General features: G+C 42.3%; 1 protein-coding gene across 3 annotated transcripts in view; it reads left to right on the forward strand.

Moving 5' to 3' along the window:
- The window catches only part of TBX15 (T-box transcription factor 15), a 114,673-nt gene that overhangs the window by 76,635 nt on the left and 20,549 nt on the right, over positions 1-17,489 (forward strand). For all 3 annotated transcript variants that reach the window (XM_066377309.1, XM_066377311.1, XM_066377310.1), the window contains exon 6: positions 3,175-3,239. In XM_066377309.1, coding sequence (XP_066233406.1) covers positions 3,175-3,239 — 65 coding nt within the window. The remainder of the gene's footprint in view (positions 1-3,174; positions 3,240-17,489) is intronic.

The raw sequence follows: 17,489 nt of genomic DNA on the forward strand, positions 1-17,489 counted from the left end.
ATAATCTCTGTATTTTCCATGTCTCCTCATGATTATTGGACTGAGTTTAAACATGACTCCTGTAGAGTAGCTTTGGCTGCACAAAAAGCTACTAATAGACGTTGTTCTCACTGGAAAGACATTTAAGACTTTTGTCTGTAACACCTGCAGTGAGAGCAAATAGGACTGAGGGAATTGTTTGGTCTATGGTCTCTGAGGCTTGTTATGGCTTTGGGACTGGGGAGCCCTGTTCCCATATCGTCGTTCACTCTCTCATTCACTTATTCATTCATTGAACAAATAGTTATTGAGCATGATGTATTAGATTCTGTTTAATAAAATGGCATATAAAATAGACAGGGTTCCTACCTATAGACCTGGAGGAGAGACAAATAGTAAATATATGAACAGCAAAATAAATGTATAATTGCAAACTGGGTTAAGGGCAAAGATGGAATTAAATAGGGTGCAATTAAAGATAATAGTAGAAATAGGCTCTTTTGGAGGGGTGAGCAAGGAAGATCTCTCTGGGAGCTAACATTTACAGTGAGACTCAGGAGGAGGAGGGGTCAGCTATGTGAAGAGTACAGAGAAAGAGTGTTTTTGTCTGGAGGTGGAGTGGGTATGAGGGGCCTGAGAGGGGAAAGAGCTTGGCACATCCCAGCACTGAGGGCAGCTCAGCTGTGCTGGAGCCCATGAACCAGGAGCAGAGGCATGTGGGTGGGGACAGAGAGGGAGGCAGGAGCCAGGGCAGGCTGGCCTGCAAGGCTAGGTCTGGAGCTTGGATTGAATCTGAGTATAGTGGTAGCCACAGAAGAGAATGACATGACCCATTTACGTGCTGGCAAAGATCATTTTGGTTGCTGCGTAGAGAAGAGATTGGACTGTGACAAGAGTGGTAGAAGGGCAATTAGTTTGAGGGTTATTTAGAGTAGTTTAGTCAATGGATACTGGTGACCCTGTCTAAGGTGGGGAGATAGAGACAGACAGCCATATTATGGTCTAATCTATAAACATCATTATGGAGCAGGGCTGCAAATTAACTACTCAAATGTAGTTCTTGTGCTGCCTGCAGGTGCAACCTCAGAGCCCTTCAGCTTGGTGTAAGCCCTGCCTCTCCAGACCCTCCCAGCACTCTGCCTTTATGGCACACTTAACCACATTCTGACTTACATTGTCATTATTAGTGTGTATATCTGCTTTTCTCTTCTACATTAGAAGCATCTTGGGTTGGGGAGAAAGACAAAGATAGCCATGTACCGACTGTCCACCATTTTGCCACCTTTGCTTCCTGTTTCATTGCTTTGCACACAAAATGCACTTGATGATAAATCAATAATGAGTAGCACAACCATACTCTTCATAAACATCTCTGAATCACACATTAAAAGCTTTGAAACAAGTACAGAGGTGTTGTTTTTCCTAACATTTGGTGACATTTGTCTATTAAATCTCCATACAGACCCGCTGGCTTGAGATCCAGTGAATTGTGGGAAACAAAATTGTTTTCAACCATTTCTCCCAGGCCCATGAAACAGAATGTTGTTATATTTACAGGAGTCTGTGGAGGCCCCCGAAACACGGCAGCACAATCGTATATCAGAAACCCTACCATAAATGAGTCGGACAGGATAAGCCAACTTGAAAGAGAAAATAAAATATTATAACCAAACTTAAAAAGAAAATATGGTGTGTGGTTTATTGCTGTGGATTATGGAGAAAAAAAGGACTGATTTTAAGTAAAAAACAGTATGCAGTGACAGTCTTTAAACTCAGCTCAGTGTTCACAGGGCAGACAGCACATTTTGGAAAGCTGAAGCTTCAGGCTCCTGCTCTGGTCTATAAAATAGATGTAAAATTGCTGTTGCTGTGTTATTAGTGCTACATTATTAGTATGACATTTTAGAGGCAAGGATCATTAAGGGGAAAAATAACTTTGATACTTTCAAGTTTTTTCATCGGAATCTCACATTGCATTTTAAAGACCTTTAAAGACCATGGCTTTGGGAAGTTCCACTTTGATGGAAGAAGGTCTAGGAAAGATTTGCAACACTGGAAAGAACTTGAATTGCCCTTGTGATAAGTTCTGCAGTTATTAAAAAAAAGAGAATGATCTCAAATAATGAGCGTCTCTTATTTCTAGAATTCCTTTCCATTGAGAGTACCTTCCTTCCTTTCCTGAGCTCCCTAGCCCCCATCCCCAAGACTCTATTGGTTGAATGTAGTGAGTCATTAACATCTGGTTCAGACGTGACTGTATCGAAATGCATCCCATGAACAAGGCTGAAAGTAGAAACACTAGAGCTCATGTGGAATTTGTTGGTCAGGCTTGTTCTAGTCCAGGGGCACGAGGATAATATATACCACTTCCACCACAGGGACTGAGGGAACTAAGATAGGATGCAATGAGAGGGCCTTATGTACTAAGTAGAGCTTGACCAGATGGCTCCTAAAGACTCATTCAAGCTGGGTCACACAGTTGTTTGCACTCAGTTTGCTCAGCCTTCTGAGCTGCCCCTCCATTTCTTCTGATTCTTTTATGAGCCTTCAAGCCTAGATGAGTTATGCTGCATTCTACCCCACTCAGTCACATGTTTTTAGATTTTCCATAGGGGCAACCTTGACAGAAGAATAACTACTTCTTGTATCTTTGATGAGACCACTTCAGGTCATTAAAGGAATAATCCTTAGTGACCAGAAAGGCACAACTTAAGTAAAATGGGTAATGCAGTCAGGGACTTGGATCCTTCAGGTTAGGCAGGTTGTCTTGGTGATTCTATTGATTGGATTGGCTGAATCCATTCATTCATTATTCATTCCTTTGCTCACCCATTCATTTAGTCATCATTCAATAAGCACTTTTCAAGGGCCTCCTGTATGTCATGTACCAGGGACCTAGTGTTCCACTTCAATATTTTGCTTATCACCATTTTGAGGCCAAAATGGTGAGTAGAGAAGAGTTTATGGAGTCACACTGGGAAAACCTTATTTTTTAAAGAGAAGTGGGTCAGGTGAAACAGACATCTGCGTGCCAGGCCCTAGTCTTATATAAACTTCCATTTAAATCTTCAATTTAAAAGAAATGAAATAAAAACACTGGCTGTTATTAACAGAGTGACTTTTGTTAATTTTCTAGGATCAACCAGAAAGGAAGTCCATTAATGAAAATATAATTCATACTTTGTTTGTTTGCAGATCACCAGATTAAAAATTGACCGAAACCCTTTTGCTAAAGGATTCAGAGATTCTGGAAGAAACAGGTAAGAATAACTGGGAAAGAGACTCCTTGACATTTCTTTGCCATGTGACATTATTCCAACCATGCCTCATTGGTGGCTTTTGGCTCCTGCTTTTTGAAAACACTTGGATGTTGTGCCATTTTGCAAAGAGAAATAGAGACTTGACCCAAGAGGGAAAAACCTGCCCCCAAAGGCTGAATTATGCTGATTCTTCGTTAGCACACTCTAAATTAAATGACCAGATTAAAGCCCTCATTGTATTTCTGCCTCTACATCATGCTTGGTAATTCAGCCACTTATAACAAATTTTATGGTAAGTTATTATAATCTAAAGATTGTTACTTTTTCTGATAAGTATCTATATGTGGCTATGGAACCTACAGTGATATCTCATTTATTTTTCATTATCAGGAAATAATTGTAGATAAATAAAAATTTTCATAAATTTACCTTTAAGAACTAAAACTTTGTTAAAAAATTAAACATATTTCTGGGAAATATTTCCAAAATATATTAGATGTTTTTTGCTTTAATAAAGAGAGGATAGAGCACCACCTTTCTGGGTGACCTGCATCATTGTTAGGGTTATGTTGTTACATAGTGAAACTCTTAAGACTGTTGTTCATAGAACTATTTGTTACTGTTGTAAAAGGCCTGGGAGACTATGATGTTTTTCTAGTTAATTCTTTATTCTCTCTAAATCCCTCTTATCTAAAATTAAAATTTGTTAGCTATTGATAGTTAGGAGAGAAATGAAATCACCAGGGAAACAAGATTGATCTAAGGTTATTCAATCAGAAAAATTTCATTTTATATAAACCTGACTGAAATAGAAAATGTGACATGTATGTCTTATAAAGTATGTAGGCTTTGTGATAACTATTTGCTTTAATGTTAAGATATTTTCCAAATTAGGGTCATTTCTTTATGTCAGAATGACATAGATTGTCAGGAGTAACTTTGCTATTTTCTATACAAGTTTTCAGATAAACTAGTTTATATTAAGAATCACTTCATGAACTATGTAGCATGTCATATTAGACTCCAGATGTATGCTAAAAATCAGTCATAGTAATCATTTTGTCTACAAAATGATTTCTGAGAGTACTTTTTTATGAAACCCTTATCATATATTTAAAATAAATTTAGATTTCTATAAAATTTTTTTTTACCTCAGAATTTTTTAAGGTCACATCTGTTGAATAAAGTAAAATCCACTTAAACTTGTAATTTGCAGATGACAAAATTGAGTAATATGTTTTAGGTCAAACAACTAGTTAGTGATATAGCTACATAAAAACTCAGGCATATGGACCCCAGGCCAAATGTTTTTGTAGAAACATTTTGAAGAAATCATTTTGTAGATGAAATGATTACTATGACTGATTTTTAGCATACATCTGGAGTCTAATATGACATGCTACATGGTTCTTGAAGTGATTCTTAATATAAACTAGTTTATCTGAAAACTTGTATAGAAAATAGCAAAGTTACTCCTGACAATCTATGTCATTCTGACATAAAGAAATGACCCTAATTTGGAAAATATCTTAACATTAAAGCATTTCTGTTCAATGATTCTTTGTTTCAGCCTGACCTGTAGTGGCAAATAAGACAAAAACCTTTGTTTTCAAATTTTCACCAATGAAGAACAGATACCTATTCTTTTCATTTCAGAGGGACAAGCCTCTTCCTTCCCATGAATGTCTATGCTATATCCAGGTCACAGAATGTGCCTGTGAGCTGTCTCCTGTTGCCTCCTTTTCAGAGCTGGCCTTCTGGATTTATTGTGGACCTTATTAGTGATAGGAGCTCAAAACAGAAGCTGGTCTATTACAATGAAGCAGCTAGGGCATTTAAGATTTTTAACTTGGAGTCCAGGGATGGATTTCAGGGGTTCTGTGAGTTTCCGGATATTTTAAGTAAAATTGTGTGTGCATGAGCAGATGTGCATTTTTCCCAGGAGAGGTCTATAGCTTCCTTCAGATTCTCAAAAAGGTCTATGAGCAGAAGCTAAGAATTTCTACTCTAGACACAACTGTGTTTGTAAAAGGGTCAACCAACCTTACTGTCTTTAGATATTCAAGTTCTCTCTTTTCCTTTTCTCCTGTCTCTCCAGTGGCACTTTGTGTGTTTATTTGCCTCTTGGTACTCCAGAGCTTTTCTCTTTTCTTTGCTTTACTTTTCCATTGGAATCTTTGTTTTTCAGAAGCATGACCTGGAACAGAAAATGAGAGAGATAGGCTGCATTGACCAGCCTTAGAGCTATTGTGGGAATTGGAGTCACATTTGAATGGGCTTGAGAATAAGGCTGTGGGCACTGGTTGGTTGGCTCAGTGGACAGAGCATCAGGCCAACATGTAGATGTACCAGGTTCAATCCCTGGTCAGGGCACACATGAGAAGCAACCATCTTCTTCTCTTTCCCTCCCTCTCCTCCTCCTCTCTCTCTTCCCCCTCTCATAGCCAGGGGCTCAACTAGTTCAAGCGTTGGACCCTGGTGCTGAAGACAGCTTGGTTGATCAGAACTTTGGCACCAGACGGAGGTGGCCGGATAGATCTGGTTGGAGTCTACTTCCTCTCCTCTCACTTAAAAAAGAGAGAGCGAGACTAAATCTGTGTATCTGGAAGCATTTGCTTCTGGTTAGGAAGTTGTGATGATACATCAGTTTAAGTCCTGAGGTCCTCTTGTTTCCTCAGTGGGCTAGAGGGGACCTGGGCACATTGTTTGGCCACAGCCTATATCTTCCCTTAAGAGTGGTGAGTATCCTACTGCTCAGTAACTGTTTGTCCTGCCCAGTGGACTGCTCTTCTTTGTAAGGACTCCAGGAAAGCAGCACTATGGATCCTCATTAGCCCTGAAATATTTCAGTGCTTTACTTATATATTTTTCTGCTAGCATGGAAAGTAAAGTTCCATTAAAACCTGCAGGCTATTTTAAGTAATACTATTGATTAAAGAAGTGATCTGTGATTGGACACTTACTGTGTTTCAGACCTTTTTCTGATGTCCCTCCTAATCATCTTCAACACAGCCTTTATTTTATAAAGAGGGAAACTGAGGCTCGGAGAGCTTAAGCAGGTCTGCCAATGTCACACAGCAAGGCTGGAGCAGGGAATAAAACCTAAGTCTGCCTGACTTCAAAGCTTGTGTGCTTTCTGCTGTATCACACCAACAATTTAAACTGGACTTATTTTATGTTCAATAGATATGGAGAACAGAACATTTTCTCTAAAAACCCTTGATCTATTAAAAGATGTTACCCAAGTACCCAGAACCTCCTAGATTCCAAATAAGACCATCTGTACATTCTCTGCCTGTCTTTGTACACTTCCTCGTGACTTTGTCATCTATTTCTACACCCCTGTGAACAAGGGGTTCCCAAGTAGAGGACAGGAAGTCAGGCTGAACTTTCCTAGCAGGTGAACCTAATGACACTGAAGTCACCTGTCTCACAATGGGACAAGGATGAATCATTAAAGGTAGAAGCCATTTTTGTCCTATGAAACTCTGGGAAGCTAGACTAACATAAATGTGTTGGGGCAAGTACAGTGGACTTTGTATTTACTCTTTGAAAAGCTCAAAAGTACCTGATTATCACAATTTAATCCTCACTAGCTGCCTGCAGAATCTGGTGAGGTCAAGAATTATTAATACCATTTTGCAGATGAGCAAGAGTGATGGGCGAGGATCTAGATGATTATAAATCTTCCAGTGGTTCTATGCCAGTATCAGTTCCTGTTCATCACCTTCCTTTCTCCTGCTCAGAGTTCTTATAAATCTATGATCTTCGTGTGCCTTTCAGATGTCAAGTGACTCATGCAGACCAGCACGGTTTGATGACTTGCATATAAATTGTACCCCAAACATACGGATTACATTTCCTTTCAAAACACATGGGCTTAAAAATTAGGGGGGGAAGCACTTGGTCAGTGTTTTTTGGTTTTGCAGAACACAAAACATTTGTGGAATTCTTTGGAGTTACAGAGTTTGCCAAACCTCAAACCAAAAACATGTTCAGGTTTGTTGATCTCAATCCATCCCAGTGTGATCCAGAGGCTCAGGAAGGGAGGAGTGTGAGAGGAAGGATGGAGGAGTGTGAAAGGAAGGATGTCGTGTCAGTCTCTCTTTAGAGGCCTCATGTCAGTATCTTGGCCCATAAGCCTCTCGTTGCAGTACCATCTTCATGCGGCTGGGTTGACAGCAGTGTTCTCTGAGGGTAGCTGAGGTGAGGGTACTTACTTTCTGTTCTTAGTATTTTAATATAAAGAGATATCATGGAGAAGTACTCCTGGCTTTTAGCCCCATTGTTTCCTCCTTTCCCTGTATGGGAACCAGGGTGACCCATCTGCTTGCTGAGTCTGGGAGGAAGGGCTCTACAGGACCTGCTCACCTGTACAGAGCTGGCCTTCTGCACGTTTTCTATTGCATGGTAAGCCCAGCAGACGAGGCCTACAGCTTGGGGGAGTCAGTTCATTTCAGGGAGTTGTAGCCCAATCATTCAACTCTCATACCTGTGCCATAGTCTCCAGACACCTCTATCAATAATCAGACTGGTATTTTGATCTCCATTGCATCAGGCTATTAAGTCTTTTAGGGAATTTATTCTAGTTCAAATAAAGACAAGTAGTGATATTCATGAGGCCTTCCAGAACCCCACCAGAAGTCCCTGTGAGTCCACAGTGTCAGCCCTGCGGGGTCACCATCATCAGAGCCTGTTGTAGTTTTCCCTGCTTATTAGGAAGTGTCATTCACACGCGTCAATGTGAGGTCACTGAACTTTACTAATGGAGCTTCAACTTCTTTTCATTTCTGTGTATCTATGTCACTGATTAGAAGTCTCCACCAGAAGAGTGTGTGTGTATGAGTGCATGTGTGTGTGTGTTCATGTCATGAAGAAGAGTAGTAGACATTGGGCCTTTCGGAGTGGAAACCCTGACCCATTTCACTTCCAGACATTGTTTTTGCAATGGGAGAGGAATTGTGTTTATTTCTAAGTTGTTCTTCCTTCTAGATTTCTCAGAAATTATGTGGTCCAAGCCCTAGCCAGATAGCTCAGTTGGTTAAAGCATCGTCCGGATACATGAAGGTTGTAGGTTTGATCCCCAGCCAGGGCACATTCAGTAATAGATTGATGTTTCTCACTCTTTCCCCTTTCCTCTCTCTCTAAAATTAATACATAAATTAAAAAAAAATTATATGGTCCAAATCTGGCTTTGGCTGGGCCTGGCCCCAGGGCACAATAGCCAGGGTTACCTCTGGGAGATATCTCTTACCAGGAGGATACAGTACTAACTTCCAGTTCCTGAGGAAATAGATCCACTAAGCTTCAGGTGATTTTCTGTCCTGTGGTTGTGTTCCTTGGCTTTGCCCTCTGCTAAAATGTGAGCTCCTTAGAATGGGACGGTACCGTTTTCAGGTTTTTATTTTTAGATTTTTTTCTCCTATAGTTCCAGGTATACAGAGTAAAATAATACTTGTTCATTTAGTTACAAAACAGTAAACAGTTGGGGAGCAGCAGAGAAACCGAAAACCAAGAACCTGGCATGTGAAAGCCTTCCCCCAACACAGAGCAAGTCAGGTACAGCAACAGTGAGGGGCTCGTATAAGACACAAAATAAGAAGGAAAAGAATGGATTCATAAAGAAGCTTAGTTTGATAGACTAAATGCAATTTTGATTCCAGTCTGAGATGGACTGCTGCTGTAACTGATTTATCCTAATTGCATATGAGATACGTGCACCTTTCAGCACGACTGAGCTGGCTCTGGACAGTGGGGACATGTTTTGCTGCCTGGCCCTCTGGAGAAGGAGGACACCCAGTGAATTTCAGAGTCTGTGAGCCTCAGGAAAGAGGGGATCCCAGAACTGAGCCCAAGCCAAGTAAGGTCACTCAGTAGCAAACCAAGAGGTAAAATTACATTTTTGGGGATTGCCACTCCACTGGGAAGTCCTTCTTAAGAGAAGGCAAAGGTCATGAAGCTGAAGAGAAGCAATAGTCTTTATACTGAGTCCCGTGGTTAAGAAGCAGCTGCAGGAGGCACATCCAATCACAGGCAAGGACAGCCCACTGTGCTCAGGTAGAGGGAGCATGGCAACCATGAGACCCGCAGCCAGAGGAGCAGAAGGACAGAGTTCTCTGGGGCTCTTGGCCCACATCTCATGCGAGAGCCTTGTTCCTGTTAGGGGTGGCTGCCAACATTTTACAGAAAGCCCAAGTGAGCTTGGGAAATTTGATGTAATTCCCAGGGACTTCTTCCAAAGCAAACACATACATAAAAAGAAAAGGATTACAATTTTGATCTGTCTGGGGAATGAGAAGTTCTACGAACTTGTTTTAAAAGTGCCGTGAAGTACATGACTTTGGGCTGTTCTCTATCAGCAACTTTCATTCTGTCTTTGATGTTAGGCTCTACCCTTACTCCCAGCCTCATTGCATCTAAGAAAACTGAAGGGGGGCTTTCCCATGGTGTCCTCCACATGCTCCTAACTGGCATGGCACCCTGGGAGCCATTGCTGTTGGTCCCACAATAAGTCCCAGGTAGAGTGGCCTTCTGTATTTCAGGGAGATGGTGTGACTTTATAGAAGGGTATATTTTTCTTTGTGAAGTTCACCCTTGGAGACTTGAACCAGGACTTTAAAATTCTACAACTTAGGAACTGTCAGAAAGGAGCTGGTGACAGGCCCTGAATGATGGGGGAGTTGGTTTACACAGTCAAATACTGCCGTGAATCAGCGTGACTCGTAATTATCCAGGTCCTGAGGGTGAGCAGTGGGAGATTAAGAAATAAATACAGAAAGAAAAAGGATGGGATTGGGAGGCCTCCTGTAAGCTGATGGTATATGGGGGAAAAAGGGCCAAACCCCCCAGCCAGTTTTATTATATAGTGCAGAGAACAAATCCATTTGTAAAACAAGAAAGTTTCTGATACAAAGTCACATATCTAAGGTATAAATGGGAATCCTCATAAGAGTGCACTACCCCCCACCATGCAACAGGCAAGAGTGTAGGGAAGAGTTTAGTCTTAAAAAGGTGTGGAGAAAAACTTAGTTTTAAAAGGGTGTGGGGAAGAGCTTAGTCTTAAACTAAGCCCTGGGCTATAAGGACTTTGTCAGTTTACAGCCTGTTTCCCACAGTTCCCCCTTTTTTATTTTTTAACTTTAGCTTATGTGCTGAGATTTGCACTTGTCTGATTTCTGGGATTCTGATTTGGAGGCAGACTGGAAAAAATACAAAATAAATTGAAAATTAACATAGCTAATGTTAACAGATACCAAAATGAGTGTCTTAATACATTAAAGGGATTAAAGCCTTTTCAGATCATTAAGTAAATTCTTAACCAATATAGCAGGATCTATATTAGAGTCTTTGCTATTTTGAATGTTCTTAATATGTTCATCAAGTTCATGCTGACACCATCACTGTTCCATATTTCCTGCAAATGCAACCCAACCCCACTTCAGTCCCATTGAGAACTGTCACAAGGAGCAGGAGTCACACACATCCCGGAAACTACATGACACTGTAACTGTTGTCACATTCTCACTCTGTAGCTGGTTTCCAAGTTCCATGACTACTGCTTCCAGCACATTAAGCTTTTGTCTCAAGCTTAATGTCAATTCTGGATTTCTGGTAATGATTCAGGTAGACTAGAAGGGCTGTCTGTAGGCATGTGTGGAGATGGAGCTTCTGTTTTCTTTAACCTGGAGAGATGAAACCAGGGGGGCTTTACCTGGAGTTTTGCAGCCATGAGGGTGGTGAGGAGAACCTTGGGATTCACTATGCTGGGTGGAAGAGGAAAATTTGTAACAGAAATGGGAAAATCTGGCTGGCCAAGAGTAGCAACAAGGCTGATTCTGAGGACGGGAGGTGAAAGGAGAGAGAGGCTCTGAATTTGGACAGTAGCTTTCGCCCTAAAATAGGCATAGAGCATTGAGGCAGGAGGAGGAAAGAGTGTGCAGAGGAGACACCATGTATTAGACAAAGCAGTGGATCCATGGCCAATAGGGAGGAAATAAGACCATCAACACCCACAACAGAGATCTTCGAGGGATGAGCAGAACCTGAATATTCGGACAAGGCAGAGTAAGTGGTCCTTGTGTCTGTAAGAAATGAGATCAGCTAGGCTCTTTGATGGTGATGTGAGAAGGGGCCAACAGCCCTGGGCACCTTCAGCCTTCAGTGGCAAATCCCAGCAGGTTGGGCAAGGTCAGGTCACAGGTGGCTGGAGCAGGGCTGGAAGAGACTGAACCCTCCCTTGGAGGAGCAAGGGGGCAGTTTACCTTCCAGTGTCCCTTTTTCCCACAGCGAGGGCATGTCCTGGGCAAGGGGTGAGAAGTCAGCAGGCTTTAGCCCAATGATCTTCCTTTTTACACTTGAAGCAGGGTCCTGATGGAGTCCTATGAGGCCTGTTAGGGGTGCTGGAGCCTTTAAGGGTGGTCACCAAGAGCTAGTATTTTGCCTGATCTCTTTGGGCTCTGTCTGCCTTTTTCTGTTCCCCTCGGTCATTATAGACCTTAAAAGCCATGCTCAGGAGATCTTGTTGAGGGGTTTGAGGGTCCTCCTCTACCTTTTAAAGCTTTTTCTGTATATTGGGGGCTGATTGGGAGAAGACAGAGGGACAGTGTGATCAGCTGGATTGAAAGAAGGGGGGTTGGAATCTGTAGGAGGAGGAGGTTTAGGGTGTGCTAAGGGGATTTGATAGGTAGAACAGATTTGACAGAGAGAGGGACGAGATAGGAGTAAAATAAGCCTTATGCAATTGCTCTTGTGGGGTGAGTCTTTCCTCCTGACTCCCCCTGTTTTGTTTTCTAAGATAGAATTTTCCTGTCCTATTGAATTATAAGGGATACTTGTAACATTTTTAATAGCTTCTCTGTCTGTTTCCCTGAATCACCTGTCCTTCAGCAGTATACTTAGATTTACATTCACTCGCCCAATGTTTCCCTCTCCTGCAGTGTGGGCAGAGGCTAGGAGCTTTAGGAGCTGGCTGCCCCTGAGGGGGAGGCTGAGACTGATTTCTGGAGGGAGTAGGGCAATTTCTAGCAAAATGCCCAGAACCCCTGCACTGAAAACAAGATCCACTGAGCAAAGTACTTCCCTGTATCAAAGTACTGTCCTGGAGGCCTCCCCTGAAGTGCTGCAGCAATAGTCAGACCTTGCATGTATGACGGCCCAATATCAGCACATATTCTGAAGCAGTCCTTCATATCTTCCTTCTTGTAGTAAGGTCAGAGTGCAGCCTGACAAGCAGAATTAGCATTCTCATATGCTAGCTGTTTTACTAAAATTGTTCCTGCTTCTCCATCCATCACTATTTTTTCAACTACCTGAATCAGCCCTGAAACAAACTGAAATGGCTCATCTGGGCCCAACCTAATTTTGCTCAATTCCTCTGTTTTGGCCCCTGTAGTAAGCAGGTGATTTCACACTTGTGTGACTATCTGGTTAATCATTTGATAAGTAATTAGTTGATACTCTAATTGAGCCGCCATAGGAGCATATTGCCCTTCTTCAGTTAACACATCAGCCATAACAGCAACCTGCTGTTGTTGGTTTCTCATAGTCTGCTCAACAGGCTCTTTCATAAAATTCTGACTTCCACAGCAAATAATCACCCCCAGAGAGACAGGGTCAAGCAATTGCCTTCCAGTCATTTGGGGAAAGAGCCTTTGCACTAATAGTATCTAATAAACCAAGTGTAAAAGGGGCAGTAGGCCCATATTGAGCACAAGCAAGTTTAAGTCCTTTCAGAGTTTTAAAAGGTTCAAGCTCTCGCACTAGTTTCCCCTTATCGTCCTGTCTTTCTAGAACAGGAAAACAGGTAAGGCCAGTTATTGTTTCCTCTACATCTCAAGCCTGATCTAAGGCTTGTTGGAGTGGGGATCTCCAAAGGTCTGAGATAGAAGTATCCTGCTCCAAGACATGGATAAACTTGTGCTTCCTGGGAGCACCCCAATAAGGGTAAGGAGGAGCAGAGGGCGGCAGAGGTGCCAAGGTTAAGGTGGCCATAACTGCAATACCCTCATCATCTTCCGAGTCGTCCTCAGACTCGGAGGTAACTAGTTTCCCTTCTTTCTTTATCTCATATTTATGTTTCTCCTTTTCTAGCTCCCTCTGATGCTCCTCAGGCAATGGCTTTTTCTCAGATAGAAGCATTTGTACAAAAAGGTCCCTTACTTTTGACCTAACTGTCCCATAATTTATTACTCCTGACTATGCACTCCCAGAAAAAACTTTCTCTGTGCTTATTGTGCGCCTCAGGAAGTCCCTCACCTCGTCTACCTTCAGTTTCATTTTCTTGTACTCAGGTCCTTGTTTGGGAACCACTTGTCACAAACCAGCGTGACTTATAATTGTCCAGGTCCTGAGGGAGAATGGTGGGAGATTAAGAAATAAATACAGAAAGAAAAAGGATGGGATTGGGAGGCCTCCTGTAAGCTGATGGTATATGGGGGAAAAAGGGCCAAACCCCCCAGCCAGCTTTATTATATAGTGCAGAGAACAAATCCATTTTTAAAAAGAGGAAGTTTCTGATACAAAGTTACATATCTAAGGTATAAATGGGAATTCTCATAAGAGTGCACTACCCCCCACCATGCAACAGCTAAGGGTGTGGGGAAGAGTTGAGTCTTAAACTAAGCCCTAGGCTATAAGGACTTTGTCAGCTTGCAGCCTGTCTCCCACAAAATAGTTTTAATATAGTGTGTCCGTAAAGTCATGGTGCGCTTTTTTTTTTTAAATAATTTTATTTTTTTAATGGGGCGACATCAATAAATCAGGATACATATATTCAAAGATAACAAGTCCAGGTTATCTTTCCAGGTCATTCAATTATGTTGCATACCCATCACCCAAAGTCAGATTGTCCTCTGCCACCTTCTATCTAATTTTCTTTGTGCCCCGCCCCCACCCCCTTTCCCTCCCCCTCTCCCCCCTCCCCCCGTAACCACCACACTCTTATCAATGTCTCTTAGTTTCACTTTTATGTCCCACATGGTGCTCTTTTGACTGGTCACAAGAAAGCAACAAAAGACGATAGAAATGTGAAATCACCAAATAAAAGGAAAACCCTCCCAGTTTCTGTAGGATAATGTGGCAGCACGTGCACATGCGCAGATGATGACGTAACACTGTATACAGCGGAGCAGCCCACGGCCATGCCAGTCGAGATGTGGACAGTACAGAGGAAAGTTCAGTGTGTTCTGTGGCTCGCTAAATTAGAATCCGTGACCAAAGTGCAACATGAGTATCGGTGCGTTTATAACGAAGTGCCACCACATAGGAATAACATTACTTGGTGGGATAAGCAGTTGAAGGAAACCGGCAGTTTGGTGGAGAAACCCCATTCTGGTAGGCCATCAGTCAATACGAGTCTGTAGAGGTTATACGGGATAGCTACCTAAGGAGCCCTAAAATATCTGTGCGTGAGCTCACATCGAACTGCATTGAATAGGTATGAAACTGGGAGAGTTTTCCTTTTATTTGGTGAAGATCTCACATTTCTATCGTCTTTTGTTGCTTTCCTGTGACTGTCCAAAGTGCACATGACTTTATGGACACACTGTATATTGCCCCTCACTGAAAAAAATAGGGGGTCTGCAGGATGAGGTGTAGGAAGCAATCTGAGTTTGAACTAATTATTAGTCAGCACTGCTGTTTGCTGGGAATATAACTGGTGGTAGGTCTTCTTGGTGCCTAGGGTCCCCTTACATAATGTTTCAGGGGACAGTGATCTAAAAATAGAGCCATTAACTGCATCACAGGGATGTATGTATTTGCTTGCTGGAAGAAGATACTTAATGAAACTCATGCTTGAACCAATGGAAGGGGCGCTGGCTGGTTGGCTTAGTGGTAGAGCATCAGTCTGGTGTGTGAATGTCTGGGTTTGGTTCCTGGTCAGGGCACACAGGAGAAATGACCATCTGCTTCTCTACCCCTCCCCCTGCCCTTTTTCTTTCTCTTGCTCTCTTCCTCTCCTGCAGTCATGATTTGATTGGTTCAAGTGCTTTTGGCCCTGGGTGCTAAAAATAGCTCATTTGTGAGCATGGTCCCAGATGGGCAGAGCATTGGCCCCAGATGGTGGTTGCCTGATGAATTCCTGTCAGAGCACGTGCGGGAGTCTGTCTATCTCTCCTCTTCTCACTTGGAAAAGAAGGGGAAAAAAATCAAAGGAAGGGATCTTTACTGAAGGTGGGGAAAATATCTGGGAGTCAAGAATTTTCCTGTGCTCCCCTCTTAAGCAGCTGCTATCCCAAGACCATGTGCAGAGAGAGAGGAGTCATCTCCTTAGGCACACACAGGAACCCCTGTCAAAGCCCTGCCACTCCTCACTACACCTGTGAAAGATGACTGTGTAGTCAGAAAGAGGGCTGTGGGATGAGGAATTAGAGTGGCTGAAGTTCACAGACAGGAAAAGGAAAAGTCAGTTAGAAATTAGCCCTGGGCCAGTTCAACTTTGCTTAGACCCCACAAGAAACAACTTTTCTTTGGGAATCAGAGGAGGAAGGGTGCAGGGTTAATCTCAGTTACAATCTGTTAGTAGAGTTCTCTCTTACAACCAAGTATCTCACATCTTGTCTATACCCATAATCTACTCAGCTGAAGATATGAAGTTATATTTGTAGGTAAAAATGGTAAAATATTAGCAATTTTATACAGTTCAACCTTACATATTTATTTCTAGTCATTCAAATTGTAAATATACAAATAATAGTAATAATTATTTCATATAGTATCTGTGGTCCAAATTGTTTGCTTTGTTTAAAAAAATTTTATTGACTGATTGAAATTAGAGAGAGGAAGAAGAGAGAGAGAGAAACATCAATTTGTTTCTCCACCTATTCATGTATTCATTGGGTGATTCCTGAATGTGTCCTGACCAGGGATTGAACCTGCAACCTTGGTGCATCAGGACAAAGCACCAACCAACTGGCCAGGGCCATGTTGTTCACTTTTATCTCCAAGTTGATTGGTGTTGGTTTCCATTTTATCGATGATAAAACTGAGTACAGTGAAGTGGGAGCTTTCAGAATTTGCAAATCCAGAGAATAGTGTCATCTTCCTTTGTTAAGCACAGGTTACAGGTAAACAGACAACCTTGCCCTCATCCATGTCTGGTCCCTATTGCTACAGAAGGCTCACGTAGCCGGCACAGAGCCAGTGAGCTGAGCACTTGTCTTCTTCAACTAGCACCACTTTCCAAGTGTCTCACTTTCAGTTTCTGTATTTTCATCTGTTCTCCTTAGAGCCATTGGCTGTATTATTTCCAGCCAATCTTTTCCTGCTCTTTCCTGGCAATCTTTCTAGCCTCCATAGATTTTGCATACTCTTTTGTTATCCCTGGCACGGATGACATTTAACGGAGCTATGGGAGTAATCAGTGCTGGACTTCCTCTCCTGCCGGCATGGCTGCAGCTACAGTTCAAGATAGCTATCCCTGTCCTGGACTCCGGCTGCCACCTCCTGCCAAACTCCTCCTATCCATCCGGGCCAGAGCTGTTCATCATGTCCCCTGGCTTATGGTATTTAACATTTTTCTCTGCATTGTTATTTGTTCTCCCTCCTCCATAATGTACCGTTTCCACCATTGTCCTCTTGGCCATGTGCATTTGCCAAGGAAGGTTGGCAGCCGCTTTATTATCTATGGCACTTGCCCAGGGATGGTGTCATCTAACAGAGTGACGTCTTTTTAATGGCTAACATATTGGAGTCTAAAATATCTGCAAGATAATGAGGCCTACAGAGGCTTGAGGGACACGTTTTTGGGTCTTGAGGAGAGAATGAGAAGTGGAATTAGGTAACACACAGGCCCCTTCACGTTTAAGCCAGAGCCAGAGGGCAGACACTTCGAATTCCGGTGAAGTCAGCATGTTTTCTCCTGTTACAGGTTGCAACCTGAGCAGTCAGAGGGATTTCTTTTACTTAAGTTAGACTAACGGTCCTCACGCTTTCATTGTTTTCTCTCATTTTGATATATTTTGTTTCTAAACAATCTGCATTTATTAGTAACAATGCAGAGGGAGTGGCATCCTGATGCCCATGTTACAGACAGGAGACTTAGGCATGAGGAGGGTACACGACTGGATCAAGTTGGCGTTAGTAAATAGCAGGGCTGCAGTCCGAACCTGGGCGGTCTGGCTCCAGAGTCGGTGCTCTTCACCACTATGCTAATCTGCCCCTCGTGTGATTTAGTATTAGTATTTCTTTTTACCCCTCATCTTTTATTAGGTGTTAATTACAATATGAAAAATCTCAGAGGTGCTGGGCAAA

Source organism: Saccopteryx leptura, chromosome 3, assembly GCF_036850995.1.
Source record: "Saccopteryx leptura isolate mSacLep1 chromosome 3, mSacLep1_pri_phased_curated, whole genome shotgun sequence".
Taxonomy (NCBI): Eukaryota; Metazoa; Chordata; class Mammalia; order Chiroptera; family Emballonuridae; genus Saccopteryx; species Saccopteryx leptura.